The sequence below is a fragment of the Coffea eugenioides genome, chromosome 6 (genome assembly GCF_003713205.1).
Source record: "Coffea eugenioides isolate CCC68of chromosome 6, Ceug_1.0, whole genome shotgun sequence".
Classification (NCBI taxonomy): Eukaryota; Viridiplantae; Streptophyta; class Magnoliopsida; order Gentianales; family Rubiaceae; genus Coffea; species Coffea eugenioides.
Window position 1 is genome coordinate 51,630,861 of NC_040040.1, and position 18,783 is coordinate 51,649,643.

Here is an 18,783-nt window from a genome sequence, read left to right on the forward strand (position 1 = left end):
GGTTTCTGCAATTATCCCATATAATTAACTCATCAAAAAGAAAGTTTAGCTGGAAAGGCCCACAATTTGGGTTGTGAGGCATGTGGCGAAGGCTGTGAGAGTCACCTGTCAACCCAGCCCCACCGGTGCTCATGATTGCGGATTCCAAACTTTTATGAAACCCAGTTTAATTGTTGGACGGCAGCACTTAAATGCCCCCCAACCCAGCGCCCTTTCTTCAGTTACCGGTACCCTGTCTCTCCCGGTCCCCTGTTTCTCTCTCTCCGATAACTTCCACTTAGTTTTAGAGAGAGAAATTTCCTAATAGTGAAGAAGAAGAAGGATGAGGGAGATCATTAGCATATACATTGGACAGGCCGGGATTCAGGTGGGGAATGCATGCTGGGAACTCTATTGCCTCGAACATGGCATTCATCCTGATGGCATGATGCCTAGGTTGGTTCTTTCTTTCTTTCTTTCTTTTTTCCTTATAATTTCATTTCATTTCTTTTTTTTTTTATTTCTGCACTAGAAATTATCATTGTCGTATGTTTATGCTCCAATGTTGTTATCTCCGACATCAAATTGTCGGTTATGGCAAATGCGGTTTAATTTCTTAATTTCTGATGATCGTTGAAGATGCACCGTTGTCTACATTGTTAGCATTTTCACTCTTGATATGGCAAATGGTGTGAATACTATTTTTTGGTTTTGGAAGGGAGGGGAGAACATAAGTAAGTGCAGATGAATTGATTTGCTTCTATATAATCATGATCTATCACCGTATTTCTTAGTTGGTGTTGCTGTCGATTTAGTTTTCAAACTGGATGTTGTTTAACATGACATTTCTGTTCTCTTAGCAAATGATTCAACCTGGATTCGGTTACGAGTGAATCTCCTCTTTGACTCTTATTAGTGTGCTAAAAACAAAGATAAACTTCACCCTACTGCTTAGATGTTGTTGGAATGGCTTAATTCATGATCTCCACGAAACAGAGCATAAAGCTAACCAATACATTTGTCTGATATCGTCCGTATTCTTCATAATGATGATGGTACAAACCATTCTTTCCTGTCTTTTGGTTAGTTCACTATACAAAAATTGTGTAAGTTGATTGTGCGATTTCTTTAATTTGTTTGAGTAGTAGTTCTTGCACCTTTCACAAAATCTTTTTTCAACTCAACCTTTGGTTCATAAATAAGTTTCTTGCATCTATTCATCAATGTTTGTTTGAAGTTTGAAGGAATGTCTTTCAGTGAACATGCTTTTTGAGGATGTGGTCTAGCCGCTCTGGTTGTACAAACTAAGCTGAAATTAGTGACAAGGTTTTGCTTCTCTTTGTTTCTCTTTTCCTTCCTTGATCTAACATTACAAATCACTTTCACTTGCAGTGACAAGTCAGTCGGTATCGCAAACGATTCCTTCAATACCTTCTTCAGTGAGACCAGTGCCGGGAAGCATGTGCCTAGAGCTATATATGTTGATCTGGAGCCCACAGTTGTCGACGAAGTTAGGACTGGCACCTACAGACAGCTCTTTCATCCTGAACAACTGATTTCTGGCAAAGAGGATGCTGCCAATAACTTTGCTAGAGGGCATTATACAGGTTTCCTGCTGTACATGAGTGGTTGTGTCAGTTGTGCTGCTATTGTTTTTATGTAATTTTCCAATTTGGCTAACTTCCTCTTGATGCTTTCAGTTGGGAGAGATATCATTGATCTTTGCCTCGATCGAGTGAGAAAGCTGGCAGACAACTGCACTGGCTTGCAAGGCTTTTTGATCTTTAACGCTGTTGGTGGTGGCACTGGCTCCGGTTTGGGTTCCTTGCTTCTAGAGCGCTTGTCTGTTGACTATGGAAAAAAATCAAAACTTGGCTTCACTATCTTTCCTTCACCTCAGGTAATTGACCCCTCAGAAATTGCCTATAGTCAATACATCAATTTAGAAGTGTGTTCTTGGTGGCAGGACCTGTACTTTACTAGATCCAATGAACTAGATTTTAAACTTTTATTCAACTGAAATTTTCAATTTGCAGACAAGCTAGTTAATTGACTGATCAAACAAATGTTTAAAAAAGAAGCATGTTAATTAAGGAGAAAGAGAGCGTATGTGTGAAAGGATAAGGGTTACAGGAAGTGATCCCTTGCTTGGACAATCATGCAATGAATCTTAATGCATACCGCTTCACAGGCAAAAAACAATTGCATGTTACTGAACTTCAACGCTGTCATAGCTAAACTGTTTTCCTGCAACCTGTGTGTTGCTTTCTTCTGTCTAGTCACAGTTTTACAGCGGTAAAGTACAGAGACCTACATATGAGTGCAGGAGTGGCTTTCTTTTGCATTTCTTTGGAGCATTTTCTTTGAGCAGTTTTCAATGACTGGCTTACAATTCTTTTGCAGGTTTCAACTGCTGTTGTTGAGCCTTACAACAGCGTGTTGTCTACACATTCCCTCCTAGAACACACAGATGTTGTAGTGCTTTTGGATAATGAAGCAATATATGATATTTGCAGGAGAGCACTAGACATTGAAAGACCAACTTACACTAACTTGAACCGCTTGATCTCTCAAACTATTTCATCTTTGACCACCTCATTGAGGTTTGATGGAGCCATTAATGTGGATATTACTGAGTTCCAAACCAACCTTGTACCATATCCACGTATTCACTTTATGCTTTCATCCTATGCACCGGTTATCTCGTCTGCCAAAGCTTATCATGAGCAGCTTTCTGTGCCTGAAATCACAAATTCTGTGTTTGAACCCTCAAGTATGATGGCCAAGTGTGACCCAAGGCATGGGAAGTATATGGCATGCTGCCTGATGTATCGGGGGGATGTGGTGCCCAAGGATGTGAATTCTGCCGTTGCTACCATCAAGACCAAACGAACTGTTCAGTTTGTTGACTGGTTAGTTCATCTCATACACTGTCTAAATCTGAATTAGATGTGCCTATTTTGTTAATTACTCTGAGCTGTTAACCATGCCATCACTGTTTGAAATCACAAGGGATAAGCTAATTATCGCACATTTGAATTTTAATGCTTGTTTGTTCAGATATAGTGAATGAGTACTTGTTGCTTGACTGTATTTAGTCACTTGTGCAAGCCAAATTGAACTTTTTGGTCAAGTTACCTGCAAACTTCTTATTGCTGTTCTTATATTATTTAATAAACTAGTTATATTTCCAGATGCTCCATTGTGCTTTAAATTTATGAATATATAAAAGGTACTCATTTTGGCTTTTGAATAGATTTTCTCATGTAAATACTCTCAGGTGTCCTACGGGTTTCAAGTGTGGCATCAATTACCAGCCTCCCACTGTGGTGCCGGGTGGTGATCTTGCCAAGGTGCAGCGTGCAGTCTGTATGATAAGCAACAATACGGCTGTGGCTGAGGTCTTCTCGCGAATTGACCTCAAATTTGACCTTATGTATTCCAAGCGAGCGTTTGTCCACTGGTATGTAGGTGAAGGTATGGAGGAAGGCGAGTTTTCTGAGGCTCGTGAGGATCTCGCTACTCTTGAAAAAGACTATGAAGAAGTTGGAGCAGAAGGAGTTGATGAGGAAGAGGAAGGGGAAGACTTCGAGTAGCATTGCTTAAAAGTTTGATCAATTGGCCCAACCTGCCCAGTCTCCTGTTGTGCCCTTTTTTGCTTATTCACAAAATATAATCAATTATTTGTAATAATTGAAATGCTACTTATGTTCGTTTTGGGTTGTTTTGGCAATTAGATGTCCAAAATACGCGAGTGTTGTTTATATATTAGAAATTATCAAACCCCATTTTGTTACTGAACCACTTCTATTGCAAGTATGAAATTGACCATGGTTATTCATGTAGCTCTCCCGAAATGGTTCATCTGCCAACTTATTCAGTGGCTTCTGATCTTTGTCGAAGTTTGGAATTTGAAATTGATGCCTGCCAGAATTTTGCTTCTTGGCTGGTCCTCAAATCAGAGCCAACGAGTTTCTGCATCTAGACAAAGAGGAAAAGCCAGCTAAGTTTTGTTAGATTAAGGTTCTTTTGCTGAGTTGCAGCATGATAATGACTGATCTACTAGCTCTTAGATAATTACGAAGTCAGTCAGAACGATTTCTTAGACATTGTGGACGTTGATACTTAGTAAGCTTCGGTTGGGTTGATAAATGCATGCACCGGAGCTGCCTGTTTGCCACCAGGCGCTGAACTAAATGAGATATAGAGAACATAGAAAGATAAAATTAAAAAAAAAAAACCAGGATAAGGGAAAAGAACAAAAGAATTCAGGACTCCGGAGACTATATATTTATGGCTGTGGACAGAAATAAATTAAGATTAGCATAGCAAAGAACATAAAGGAGGAAGATCCCAAAGAGCTTCGATGGGATCAAGGACAGTTTCCATGTATTCTTGCACGCCATTCATTGCATAAAGCGATGCTGAAATCTGTCTTTCAACTTTCATGCGCTCAAATTCTGAAAGCTCCATGTGATGATTAGCTATCTCCGGCAAACCACTTTCATTCAATTTAGGCAGCTGTAACAACTGGTGGTGATCTTGAGTTGTGCTGAAGGCGAACCTGTGATCAAAACCTTGTGCTTGGAGACCCGAAGAAGGCATGTGAGTTTGGTCATGATAAGAAGGCCCCATCTCCATCTCAAATCCTTTAGCACAGCAGTTGCTCAAATCAGGCTTGTATGCATCATCAAACAAATGCCCATCTGGTGCTTTCTGCTCAAATGAAGTTACTGAGTCAATGCTGCTGCTATCACCACTGCTGCTAACAGGACTAGAGGCAGCACTATTGCTGCTACTTGTTATGCAATTATTAACGCTAATACTGTTGGCTGGACTAGGAGCAGCACCGGATGATTCATGCACATCAGTATTGCTCTGCGGCCCCTTATCATTTTTTCGTTTGTTGAGAAGATTTTTAATCCTCGAAGCAAGAGGAGAATCAGGGGAAATATGTTGAGGGACAAAGTTGGTGCGAGTATTGGATCCGCGCAAGAGGCAAGCAGCCTCGTCATAAGCGCGAGCAGCTTCTTCAGCAGTTTCGAAGGTTCCGAGCCACATCCTTATCTTCTGAGTTGTGTCTTTGATTTCGGCTACCCACCTTCCCGAAGGCCTCTGTCTCACCCCAACGTACTTCTTGTTCTGGCCGCTGCTTCTGCTTCTGCCCTTGAATTTGTTGCTCATTTTGCTAACTGGGATGGCAAACTCTTGCTCTGGTTGTTGGAAGTGAATCTCCATTGATAAAAAAAGAGTGGGAGTGGGAGAGATAGAGAAGGGATAAAAGGCGAGGACAAATAATCAAAGAGAGCTGAAAGGAAAGACGAGAATAGTAGGTATTATCAGGCTCCCAATGCTTAGCCAAGAACAACTTGTCTACATGTTCTTGTTTTCTAAGAGGCTACCTGTATATATCTACTCAAGGGGCCTTTGTTATGATGTTACCTATGACGCTATTTAGGTTCATTTGCTCTTGTCGTTTCTACCTTGTTTCTTTAATGAAGGATGATTGATTATAAAAGAACAACCCCCCCCCAAAAAAAAAAAACTAACCTTTGTTAAGTACCCTCTATTTCTATCTTTTAGAAATGAGAATGCCCCAACCCTTGGTGGCCTTCCTCAATTATTAAGAAGTAATAACCCTTGGTGATCTTTATATTCACACATGACCTTTTCTTCTTACTAATTCAGACTGCCTTTTTTTTTTTTTTTTTGATCTGATATCTCAGTGAAATCTCTTCCTTTATCAGGTACAAGATACTACTAAAATGCTGGATCAGCCTGGACAACTTTCATGCTTGTGTTTGTCTCTATCCTCCCAATGCCTTCAATGATGTTCCAGGATTTGGTGGGCGATGGTGACTCAGAAAAGCCAATGCCAGTTGAACAATAGTTAGAAAGCACCTTGCAATATCAAGTTGTGAACACATAATAAAATACAGTCGGTAATTTTCTCCAGAATGAGGAAAGAAAACTTGGGCCAATCTAATTAATTGATTAATTTGGAAGATGGGACCTCAACTCAACCTCCTCAAAGCATCAAGTTGGCCAAGTTTATTGTTTAGGACTCTGTCAACCAAGAATAGGGGAGAAAAATGCAGACTATTATTTGAGTAGTATTTTTGTTGTGCGGGGATCGTTTTCGAGTGTTGTAATGTAAGAGTAAGACCAGGTCCGGTTTGGGATCAAGACAAAACACACCTTTTTGATTGCCCTGCACTTTCTTTTCCCCTCTTACGTTCTATAATGGTTTTCCAACTCATGACGTTGTCTTCATGTGTGACAGATACTTGTTAAAGAAATTTCAATGGAGGTACCGTTTACAAACTCCACGCCAAGCCAAGGAGAGGGAAAGAAAGCTACATGGACCAAAGTCAGCACTGCAATCATGCTGAGGCATAATATGCAATTCTAAACCCACAAGCCAAGGAAAATGCTACTCTTGGATTCAATTGCTAATCATCATCTTGCTTTTTAGCCAAATGATGTAGCAATTTAGTCATAATGGTGGAGAGAGCAACAGCCACTCCACTTTGCCATGTAGTATTATTAACCTTCAAATTTGCAAGATATTGACTTGTTCTTCTTCATCAATTTCAGTCATAAACACTCGCAGTAAAGGGATTTTTCAAAGTACAAGATATATAAAAAATTTCTTACTTTATTATAAAAATGATGCAATCACTACTCATGAAGCCAAATTTTTTTTTAACCTCCTCAATATCTGTGAAATAATACGAGCAAAAAATCAATTTCAGACATGCTTGAGAAAATGGTTAAAATTAATGAATTTTACGAGGATTTGAAATGTCCACACATTAGTATTGAAACCTCTCTGGACAGCAAATGAGTTTGAGCTTCTCTTGCATTTTGTGGAAGTACAGCTTGCTAGTACTTTCTTTTTTTTTTTGTTTTGTCCCCTTTTTGTAGAATACAACTTCCTCGTCCTAGTACCAGTGCAGTAGAAGAGCCAAATACTGCAACTAATGCGAAGAAATCAATCGAATTCCCTTGTTTCAAATATGGATATCGTTTTCATTCGAGTGATGAAAGGCAAAAGGCAAAAGGGATCCTAGTCCTTGTCGCCTCCTCCTTTGTCTAATTAAGTAACCAGGTCAAAAGTAGGGTGAGAAATTAGGCAAATATAGTTGTCAAGGCACGAAATGTTGCCACTTGGAAACACCTCAGAAATTCTCTAGATCATCACAAAAAACTAGAAGTCAAAAACAAGGAGGTTTAACAGATAAAAAGACCTATTCAGACTACAATCAAGAATGTCGATCTCATGGCCTATGCTGGCTGCTATTGGCCCTGGCTTTCACTCCCCAAAAGCAGAAAGGCATCATGCATGCCCTATCTGTTTATACTTCAGTACAACTACTACTACCTCATTAATTCTAATCCTGGGCGTGGCTTGTTTTGTGCTAGTTACCATGTCAGATATCAGTTGTTCGCTGAAAAACATAAAATATGCTCTGTGGTTATTGCAAGAATAAACGAACCTGAACTAAGAAGATGCTGCTGCTCTAAGCTTAACACTGATGTGATGTCTGTCTTGTCGATTTTAGGATGCAACATTTATATATATTTTGGGTTCGAGGCAAATATATGGAGAAGACAGAATAATTATGTCTTTTTCGGATTATTGCACTACTTGGTTCTTTTCACCAGTTTTGGTGCTTGCACATTTATATATTACCATGAATGAATAAGGTAATCTCAACTGAAAGATGCCATTCTTGTGTTCTGCACTTGTGCATTCGATTTATGAAAACATCCATATTGTTAATACCTATCTCAAGCGCAGCTCGGGCAGCAATCATGAATTTGACTTTCTTAATTTTATCGAAACAGTAACCTAATACTACTAGTATATGATTAAGAACGTGGCAACCGAAGATTAAAAGAAAGGTTTAAAGGGATACAAACAGATGTTTGACTTTCGGGTTTTTTTGTCGATCAGATTGAAAAGATTGCAGCACCAGAAAGGTATCTTTTTTTTTTTTTGGTAGAACACCAGAAGGGTATCTGATAGAAAGAACAGATTCGATGCTAGAATCTAATTTAGGCGAGCAGCCTTGAGTAAGCAAATTAAAGTAACCCTCAATCATACTATACTATCTCTGTTGCTGTTCTCCAAATTTCTTCGTTTTCTTTTAGAGTTTTAAAAGAATCGTATGTTTTCAAGTAATCTCCCAATCTCAAAAATAACTTGTGATTATTTTTTTTTTTTGAGTAAATCTTATATACACTGACTGTGTATACACTATCACCGTTGGATTCATGACAAATTTAATTTTTGCATAGTTGTCATTCATCCAACGCTGACAGTGTAGGAAAGATTAATCTTTTTTTTTCTTTGTTTCTGTAAGTTCTGAAACAGGCAAGAGACTGTTGATAAGTAGCTAAAAAAACTCCCACATCAGCTGAGATTCCATTTCAGACTAACCAAGGATGCCAACTGATGATTCCTTATTGATGGTACCATACTACCATTCTTCGGGGCATCTGGCATCAATTAAGTAGCAATGTAACTAGGGAATGTCAAACAGCTGCTGCAAAATTGCCTACAAATGATTACATGTATCTGTTCCTCTTTATGATCGATCTACCAGCCTTTATTCTAGATTCACAAGTGATACCTGTCGTTTAACTTTAGTATTAAATACAGGCAGCTTGCCAGGGACAAAATACAAAAAAGCACAATGCTTTCTAAATATTCATTGTGCATGATGATGATCCATGAACATCACTTTCCAACTATAAGTCACATCATACCAAAGAATATCACAACATTACTTAAGACCTGATGTAATCGAAAGTGACTTGTTCTGCCTGTAGCTGACAAATTCTTGGTACAATTTGACTTATTTAAGCGAACCAATTGTAATATACTTTGGAGATGATATGATGAGGCAAAATTTGGGGAGTGTGATACAACCTACTCAGATTCACATTCCCATCCAACACATGTCTGAAATGAAAATAAAACAAGCAAATTTTGTAGCAATAGTAAGATGTGCCTGTAAAGCTAGTATGCTGTTTTTACGGATAAGCAGGAAATGGAAAAAGCAGAGAGCATTATTTCTATTTTTGATGCTCCCGATGAAGCCTGCCTGTGAGTGTGAAGCCAGTTGAAGCTTCATAATGCATGAACAGGAAGAATAAATTCTTGGGCATTTCTTTTCTAGCATTCACAAGTTCTTCTTAATTATTGTGATTCAATTTTTTTGGAGAATACCTTCAACTTTTCCCCTCGTAATCAATCACATGCGATGGATAAGCACCATCTTTTCATATGGTCTCGACAAAGGATTATTTGGATTGTGGTCTATAACACCACCAGAGAAAATGATCTAGATATAGTAAATAAATAGTTAACAGAAATTTGGCTGGATTCATTTCTCAATGATCAAAATATCAGTTTCAGTGGTTACTACATCCTAAAGGGCAAGACATTTGTTCGCTCGATTTGATCCCTGATGAAGGAAGGCAAACTTATAGGATCAAATATGGGCGTTAAATTAGGTACGTCGAAAATAGTTGGGCAAAATTCCATCAACTGATAAATTACTGGTGCTAGTAAGCTGCCAAAAGAAGAAGAGCGCAATTGACATATTAGATAATGCGTGCCATACGTTTGCTCTTCGACTTTACCAGAAATAGACTCTTTTGGGTTTTTTTTTAATGGATTGCGATTGTCAGTTGCAGGGCACGCCTGATCCAGTTCCAAAATTGCCTCGTATCTTAGCCAATAAGACTCGGGGTAGAGCCAATCTCTGGGCATCGACCGATCCCGATCCGCCATTGCCTGAAATCAAAACAATATCAAAACTAAAATGCCCGCCAAGAGATCCACTAATCTGCAATCTACCGTCTATTACTTTCAGCTTGATTACAGATGGATCAATTCCACAGAGCAATGTTCTTCAACACAGGTCGAACAAAATGGTGCTGTAAAAACCCTTTATGAGCATCTAGGAATTTGACAAGACCATCTTCCTTTCTGAAACCACCAACCAAATAATAATGATAATAATAGTGTTGACTACCAGAATTGCTAAACAGGGAAGGCACCATGCACTACAGTTTACAGAGTTAACATAAATATGCCTCAAATGATAAAGAACCATTCAAATATCATTTGCCATAAAACTCAATCCACTACATGAAAAATAAATAGTACGTCGAATCTTAAGTTCTGTTTTGAGACAATTTGAAAGCAGAAAAACAAAACTGTTCTTGAATTTTCCAGTATCCACCCTCAACGATTAGCCTTTGCAACCCTCTCAATCTCATCCTTCTTTTTGATGGCATAGCTGCACAGTGAAAATGTGGTTATTAGTCATCTATACAGTATAGACCCAGCTTTATACACTATAGAACAGGCTCAATATGAGTTAAATCCATACCTGTTGGAAGATCCCTTGGCAGCATTGATAAGTTCATCAGCAAGGCATTCAGCGATGGTCTTGATGTTTCTAAAAGCACTCTCACGGGCTCCAGTTGTTAGCAAATAGATAGCCTGATTGACACGGCGAAGTGGAGAAATATCAACAGCTTGGCGCCTCACAACACCAGCTGAGCCAATTCGAGTAGCATCTTCTCTCGGCCCACTGTGCACGCACAAAAACATACGGGCAGGAGGAAAGAATTAATGAGGTACCAAATGGAAATATAAAAGGCTGTACCTGAGTATATAACCAAGATGACTCTTCAACACAACTTCAAATGCTCACATAGCACTTCAGCGCAACCATAATACAATGTAACTTCCAAACTGATACCAAAAAGTAGGTACCCTTGCTCTCAACTATAGCACAACGAAATTTAGGATTTCATACCTGTTGATAACAGCATCAACAATGATTTGAATAGGGTTTGAATCAGTCAACAAATGAATAATTTCCATGGCATGCTTGATGATGCGAACAGCCATCAGCTTCTTCCCGTTGTTTCGGCCATGCATCATCAGAGAGTTGGTCAGCCTCTCCACAATTGGGCACTGTGCCTTTCTGAAGCGCTTAACTTGGTACCGACCAGCAGTGTGAGGCATGTATGTTGGGTGCTTGGCAGCTGTTGCAGTAATATAATCATCCACTGAAATGTCACTGACCTGTAAGACGATTATAATATCCAGAAACCCATGGGGCAATTAGAGCCATGACTAAATCAACAACACAGAGTCAAAGAGTCACAGGCATCCCACAAAATGGCTGCTTCTCTATTGACACCTATGAAAAGCATAAGCAAAACATGCAATCTACATAGGAGAAAGGACTCTTTAGTCTTTACGACAGAAAATATGAGTAGCTAGATAATTAACATTCTAGGTCACGTACGAATATCAGTCTAAAATCGAATATTAAGCAAGTATAAGGCTCTGTGAGTAGACATGAGCTGCACAAAGCTAAATGAGACATCCACATGAAAGAAAAAAGGGAAATAGACATCCATTAAGCACCATCAGTGTCTGGGTTGTATACACAGATTACACCCTCTAATTGTCACTTTTCCAATTTGACAAATGCAGTAAAAAAAAGGATAAAGATAGGCATGTCAAAATAACATAAATCTCTCTCAAAACCTTGTGATTGCACTAATTTCTTTAAATTACTTAAAATAAGAACAGATCAAAACAAAAACAAAACTCAAGTTGGATTAGCACTTGTTTCAAATCCGTATCACAAAATATATCAGTAAAGTTTGCAAGCTAGCCTCACATTTTTTCCAGAAAAGCTGGAAAATTTCAGACACCCCACAGTTTTTATTTTCCATTATTATAATTTTTTTAAAAAAAGTTTAACCAGGCTCACTATTGATCAAACTACAGCCACAGAAAGAAAGTAGACAAAAAATTCTGGAGCACAATCGAAAATCATAAAATCATATAACATATATAACTGAGAAGCTCAGATGCATAAAATCATAAAACTCATGCTTCATGGTTTCAAATGCATAGAGGGAAGGACCCCCTATCCTTTGAGGATGCATCCTATCATAGTACTGACTACGTTTCACAAAAAATTTTGGATTAAACAAACTTCCTGCAGGATGAGAAGTTTAAAATCTCCAACACCGATTTCTTGAAGAGGATAACTTCCAGCATTTGGCATTCTCAACCAAAAAGACTTTCAGTTAAAAAAAAGTCGATCATTCAGTAGTGACGAGAAGGGATTTTTTTTAGAAGTGCAAAATAAATAAATAACTAGAAATTAAATAAAGAAGCCGAGTAAAAAAAACACAAACATATAAATAAAGAGAAAGAAAGCGGGGAAAAAGGACCTGAACGTCATCGTAGGACCAGCGGTTGAAAAGCAAGACATCGGTGTGAATCTTATCTTGGTCACGAGAATTCGCTGCCGCCGATACAATGGCCCCAGTCTCCATTGCTGCTTCCTCTGCTCTGCCCACAAATCACTACCGCCAGAAATATATGCATTTCATCATTAGCAAAAACAATTAAAAAAAAAAAGAAGAAAAAGAAAAAGAAGAAGAAGAAAAGATGCGGCGGAACGGAGATACGAGGGGTGGAAGAAACCTTTGGGGAACTACTGATTGCCGGAGGAGGTTGGCCGCGGAGCTGAAGCAGGAGGACTGGAGCAGGAAATAACCAAAACCCTAGCTTTGCAATCGGGGGCTATTTAAATGACTAATAGGGTTTTGGGCTTCCTGGCTTGGACAGTTATTATATTCACTGAGCCCACATTGTGAGATGACTTACTTTCAATTGTTAGCTACTTTTGGGCTCCGGCGAGGTTTTTGTTACTAGGGAATGGGTTTTTGTTGCTGTAGTCACCACTTCTTTTTTTTTTTTTCTTAATAATAATGAGGGTAATGATAGAAAGAAAAACTGAGCCGTTTGGCTTGAATTTCATAATTACTATCACTATCGATATCATAGGGTGATCAATGATAATGAGTTTTAATAATAAAAAAAACTTTGTTTATGTGGAAGGGGTTTTATAATTTATAATTTTTATTTTTCGTTATTTCTTCTTTCTTCTACATTTGCTTTCATTTGTTGAAACCAGCAAAAATGGTGGCATTTTATTTTCTTTCTTTTATATTTAATGAGAATAAATGGGTAATTAAGATGATTTAAAGAGCATAAGATGGGGAGTTAAGATGATTCTCTAGTAAGAGGTGATTAATCAAAAATCCATAGAAGAGGCCTACCATTCCCATTGATTTATTCCCATTGGCCCCAAGCAAACATTATGTATGAATATAATTGAATTTGAAACCTATAGTAGGGGTTGAAACCTATTACTAGACACCCCTTAAATCATCAAATCATAGTAAATTTCCATGTCCCTTTTTTATTACAATTCACTCAATTTTTATCTCTTACTAAAGATAATAATTTAAGTTCTAAATACTTTAACTATCTAAGGGCCAATAACAGTTTTTTCACAATCTAACGGTGAGTTTCACTTGTGGGTATGATACTCTAAAGGATTGTAAAATCTCCCCAAAATCATATTAATATTTTTAGTATAATACTAGTTGCTAGCCCGTGCATTGCTGGGGATGGTGTAGTTCTTCCTATTGCTGCTTAATTTGTAGTGTATTTATTTGTTGCTTTTGTATAGACTTATATTCAATTCTATATTGTTGAACTGGATAATAGAATATAATAAAATTAGTTTAAATATATTTTAGCACATATGAATGTAAAAAAAGTTGGGGGAGGGATGGGTTGGATGATTTGGAGGAAGGAAGTACAAGTTGACATGAAGGTTTCGGGTTCAATCCCTCCTACTTATAATTAAAAAATTTTAAAAAAACCAAAAAAAGTTATCAATTAGACTTTTATATTCTTGAGAACCAAAAAGAACAAACTTGATTAGATACGAATTTTAAAAAAACTTGATTAGACATATAACAATTTAAATACGAAGATACATTAATTTACAGGAAACGTTGCTAATTTTCCATTTCTCAAACATAGTATTCATCTGCTCATCTTAATTTCTTCGCATCTTGTTTATTTTGGCTACAAGAAAACATAGGGGTATGCAAAATCGAAAAATTCCGATTTACCGACCGAATTCGAATTGAATTTGGAATTTGGAATTCGGTAATTCGGAATGGAAATCGGAATATCTGATTTCGAATTGGTCGAATTCGGGTCAAATTCGGTAATGAGATTTTTCAAATCGGAATTCGGAATTCCTATTTCGATTTCAAATCTATTTTTCATATATATATATATAATACATATAATATAACATTTATATTATAATAATAATTTTTATATTCATGAATTCAGTGAAATCAGAATTTACCGAATTCCGAATTGGTGAATTCGAAATCGAAATCAGTCGAAAATTATGATATCAAAATTCCGAAAAATTCCGATTTCAAAGTTCCGAATTACCGATTTGAATTTCGATTCACACCCCTCAGAAAACATACATATGATTGGACACAATATCCAACATGTTGAATCTATTATATTACTATATTCTTTTACTAATTTATAAAATTTATTTTGTTCTAAAGATTCAATCATTCTGCATATGTTCCTACATTAAGTTGTATCCAAATTTATATTTAGTAGAAAACCAAATCAAAAGCATTATGTAACATAAGGCAACAAATAAAATGCAATAACAAAAAGTAATTCTCCTCTATCGTGTATCGATAATAACTAACCTGAAACGAAAATAAACTTCCAAATAGTCCTATGACAATCCTATTGAAACTTAGCACTTCTTTTCTTATTGATTCAAGAGCGGCCTTAATTAGTATCCTTGTTGCGGCACTATGAGCTTTCTAAACAAGAATTCTTGAATAGCAAACAACCAGTTCTATTTTCATTCTTCAAATTTTTGACAACACCAAAAAAAAAATAAAACTTTGTTCAATTCTTTGACAACATGAAAAAATCAAAAGCTCTGCCCTTCATCTTTTCGAGATGGAAGGACAGAGGCCTCCGATACTTCAGGCAAAACCAATTCCCAGTGTGTGATGTGATCATGAGCCATATAATTGTCAGTATAGATAAGAACCATAATTTCAACTGTCAGAGTAGAACTCAGCAGAGAGTTCGAGAATAAGGTAGGGTCCTGTCCCTTAAAATTTAGATAATCCCTCTTTCTACAGACGTTGAACCTGTGTTTTCATACTATCCCTAGTTGGCCACCTCAATTAGGTAGCATCTCAATGCATAAGAGGTTCCTAACTAGGAAATGTGAGATGTACAAGTAGTAGTTGTATATAGAGCTGTTAATCGAGCCGAGTCGAGCCGAGTATTTGGTTGCCGAGTTCGACTCGAGTTTAATTCGAGCCGAGCTTGACTCGAGCTCGTTAGGAAAACGAGCTTTAAAATGTGTTCGAATTCGGCTCGTTAAATGTACATGTGACTCGAGCTCGACTCGTTTATCGCTTCACGAGTTCGAGTTCGAGCTCGTGCAAATTAACCTTAATAAAAACCTATAATTTTTAATTTTTATAATTTTGATTTCTAAAATGACAAATATGCCCTTCATTAACGAGCTCTAACGAGCTACTCGAGTATCAAACGAGCCGAGTTTACTCGGCTCGTTAACTAAACGAGCATATTTCGAGCTCGAGCTCGACTCGTTAACCAAAATTAACGAGCCGAGCTCGAGCCTTAACGAGCTTTCGAGCTACTCGATTGACTTAACAGCTCTATTGTATATAACATCTATCATCTACGTCACTAAGACATACAAGCAGTTGAAATTGAGTAATTACCTATTACAAAAATTGATTGTCAGTCCTCATCTCCCCATAGAATTTAAGGAATGCTGAGTCTAACCATGTTTACAGTAGTAGAAAATATGCATAAGATATAACCATGAGTTAGTATGATAGACTAGAAATCGACTCATCGATAACAATCCGATGGGAATGGAGTTCGGCCACTAGGTACATGTCGGCCAAAATTGTTGTTCAAAACACCACTAAATCAACCGTGTAGAATTTAGAGACAAATATAAAATTGTTACAAATTATTGAAAGAGGACAAGGAATGAATATAACATTATCTGAACTGATTGTAAAAAAATGTCAATTATTTATATAAGTACATAACAGACATACAATTATTGTGCGTGAAACCTACTGAAATAGTTGCTAAATTTATCACACTTATATTGTGAGGTTGTACAAACAATTAATAAGGAATTACAACTTGTTTAGGTAAGTCACAATGATCAAAAACGGTTTATTTCATTTTAAGTTAGAAATCCTAAATTGCTTGGCTCCAGATGCGCCCTAAAAAAAAAAAGCCTCCCACCAAGAAACAAACGTGCATGCTAAAAGAATTTGAGAAAAAGAAAAAAATTAAAGGAACTCAAAATCAATAAAAATTTAAGATAATCAGTTCCTTTTTTTAAATATATATTCTACATTAAAATTAAACACTTTCATAAAAAAAAATATAAGATTATGACCTCTACAAATAAATCTTATAAACAAACTATAATCTCCCATATTTATAATACAATTTGTTTAATAAAATTACTTATTTAACTCTAAAAATATTATTTTATAGTATGTGCATAAAAATTAAAAAAATAAAAAATATATATATACGAAGTTGGTCGGGTACCCACGAAACGAATTTTTAATTATATGATCCTAACTCGCCCCGCATCTAAACGAGTACCTGACTCTTTTTTGACCCGATCAAATAATACAAGTTAGATATCCTAATTTTTGAATCGGATTGATTCGAGTACAATGAATTTTTGGATCAGCGAATATTTTTGTCTATCCCTAGGTGCTGCTATAAATATGCGGTTAGCAATAACTTACACCACAAAGCTAACCAACTCCAAAAGGAAGAGTTAGTGGGCACATACACAAAAAACATTTTAAGAAACCCTTGTAGGTCAAACCCTTTTTAATAAGGGCATAAGGCCACGAACCCAGACAACGCAAGAGTACTAAAGGATCCACCTGTAAAATTATTACATGAAGCCAATAAAACACATTCCACCAGCCTTTAGGGCTAAACAATAGAGCAATTCAAAGGCAATTCGCAAGTTAAAACACCAGATTGCTAGGCAATATCACTGGCATGCTTTTGGCCGAGAACTTGAGATAAAATAATAAACACCTTCAGCCTCGCAACATTTTTGCACACGTGAAAACAACACACTGAAAAACAAGCAACGTGACTGGATTGTTGAAGCATGATTTTCGAGTACTCAAAGGCATTAGCAAATAGCATGCTTGCTAGTTAAGTCAACTGATTTATGTTCATACTAATTAACATTCTATCGTATCCCACAATTCCTCAGAACTAATAAGATTGTTACAGAAAATACTTCAGGAGTGACAATAGATAGCTGGAATACTTGCCAATCGTATCATAATAAACAAGACAACTAACCGTAAATGAATAGATCATGATCCCCAAAATATATGACCAAAAGTATTCAATTACACTCGTTGATAAATAGGTTCCAATCCTTGCCTATACCAAACAGAGTCTTGGACAAAATTTCTCCAGAGTAACAAAATTGCATGCAGCTTGCGTTGGAACAACTAAACTAATATGCAGGATTTCAGACATTCAACAGAAAAAAAGAAGACATTTAGAGCCCTCAACGCAACCTCCTTGCTTCTCTCTCAGACTCGAGCAGGGTGAGAACATCACCTTCCCTGACTGGTCCCTTGACGTTCCTCATGATGAAACGGTTCTGGTCATCAAGGAACTTGACTCTCACCTGAGTCACCTGTCCTCGAGAGCCAGTGCGGCCCATCACTTTCACCACAATAGCATGTTTGATCTGAGAATCCATTCTGCAAAATCAGGACAACTACAATTAGAGAAGACTAGGAGAGAGTAAACAACGGAAGAGAAACATAAAACACAATATCTTGAATAAAGCCAATTATCAAGGACATCACATGGCCATATCCAGTGAACATATAGCAATAGAAAACATTAGCATTATCAAAAACAAAAGAAAAATAATATTCTTGTACTTAAGCTATCAACCCCCAAAAAACACTCAAGTTTAGACATAAAACCTATAGCGTTGAAGGACTAGAAAGAGGTAAACTTGTTAAAATTTATCTACATCCTTCACCTCGACCACTAGCCAAGAAAGGTATTCAGAAGCTATGCAAGTGCTTTCAATAACCTATTCATGAACAATGTCCACGCAAGCTTCTCATAGCCTATTGAACTCTAGATTAAAGAAGAGCAATCAGCATAAAAATGTAAAAGTAAACACGAAAGAAATTTGCTGCACTGCCATAGACATTATAAGCTTATGCTGCCAAGTGATTCATACTGCACCAATTCCACAGAAACATTACAAACGAGCAAGAGAATAAAGCTAATAAATAAACCAAGCAATAAATAGTAGTAAATCAGCTATTTCAACCGCAACTCCAAGAGTATCATCTTTCCCTCATAAGAAAATCAATTTCTCAGGTAATTAAGAATCAGCTACGAGGCATAGTGAACTGACTTTGTTACGCAACATTCTAAATGTTGTCCGTCAAATTCAACATAAATTGTATACAAGTCCTACGAACAGCATAAACAGGCATAACTAACGGAGATAGATGCCTATAGAAAGGAAAAGTCAGAATAACCAGACGAGAGATGTGGAAGGAGACCTGCTGAACGCAAAAGGCGGAGGTCGGAGATCGGAGACCGGAGATGGAGGGAAGTGCTGGGACAACGGCCCAAGTAACTCAAAGCTCGCTGCCGATGCCAATGGGACTCAGCCTTAATAGGATACACCAAAACCCTAGAGGACTCAGTTATTAGTATAATTATATAGAAGACCAGTAGCTTGTTCTATGTTTTTC

General features: G+C 37.2%; 4 protein-coding genes across 4 annotated transcripts; 1 reads left to right on the plus strand and 3 right to left on the minus strand.

Moving 5' to 3' along the window:
- The first annotated feature begins 216 nt into the window (after positions 1-216).
- LOC113774654 (tubulin alpha-3 chain-like) lies at positions 217-3,865 on the plus strand. Its single transcript, XM_027319245.1, has 5 exons — positions 217-435; positions 1,372-1,586; positions 1,680-1,879; positions 2,383-2,891; positions 3,260-3,865. The coding sequence occupies exons 1-5, from the start codon at positions 323-325 to the stop codon at positions 3,573-3,575; spliced, it is 1,353 nt and encodes a 450-aa protein (XP_027175046.1). The 5' UTR covers positions 217-322; the 3' UTR covers positions 3,576-3,865.
- A 434-nt stretch (positions 3,866-4,299) lies between these two features.
- On the minus strand, positions 4,300-5,217 carry LOC113774398 (ethylene-responsive transcription factor ERN1-like). The gene has a single exon (XM_027318940.1). It carries the CDS (start codon positions 5,215-5,217, stop codon positions 4,300-4,302), a length of 918 nt encoding a protein of 305 aa, XP_027174741.1.
- Positions 5,218-10,033: 4,816 nt separating this feature from the next.
- On the minus strand, positions 10,034-12,620 carry LOC113774655 (40S ribosomal protein S5). Its single transcript, XM_027319246.1, has 5 exons — positions 12,518-12,620; positions 12,262-12,396; positions 10,821-11,092; positions 10,389-10,592; positions 10,034-10,295 (listed from the first exon to the last, which is right to left on the minus strand). The coding sequence occupies exons 2-5, from the start codon at positions 12,364-12,366 to the stop codon at positions 10,241-10,243; spliced, it is 636 nt and encodes a 211-aa protein (XP_027175047.1). The 5' UTR covers positions 12,367-12,396; positions 12,518-12,620; the 3' UTR covers positions 10,034-10,240.
- Positions 12,621-17,269: 4,649 nt separating this feature from the next.
- Positions 17,270-18,730, minus strand: LOC113774930 (40S ribosomal protein S28-2-like). The gene is made up of 2 exons (XM_027319590.1): positions 18,589-18,730; positions 17,270-17,760 (listed from the first exon to the last, which is right to left on the minus strand). The coding sequence occupies exon 2, from the start codon at positions 17,757-17,759 to the stop codon at positions 17,562-17,564; it is 198 nt and encodes a 65-aa protein (XP_027175391.1). The 5' UTR covers position 17,760; positions 18,589-18,730; the 3' UTR covers positions 17,270-17,561.
- Between the last annotated feature and the right edge of the window lie 53 nt (positions 18,731-18,783).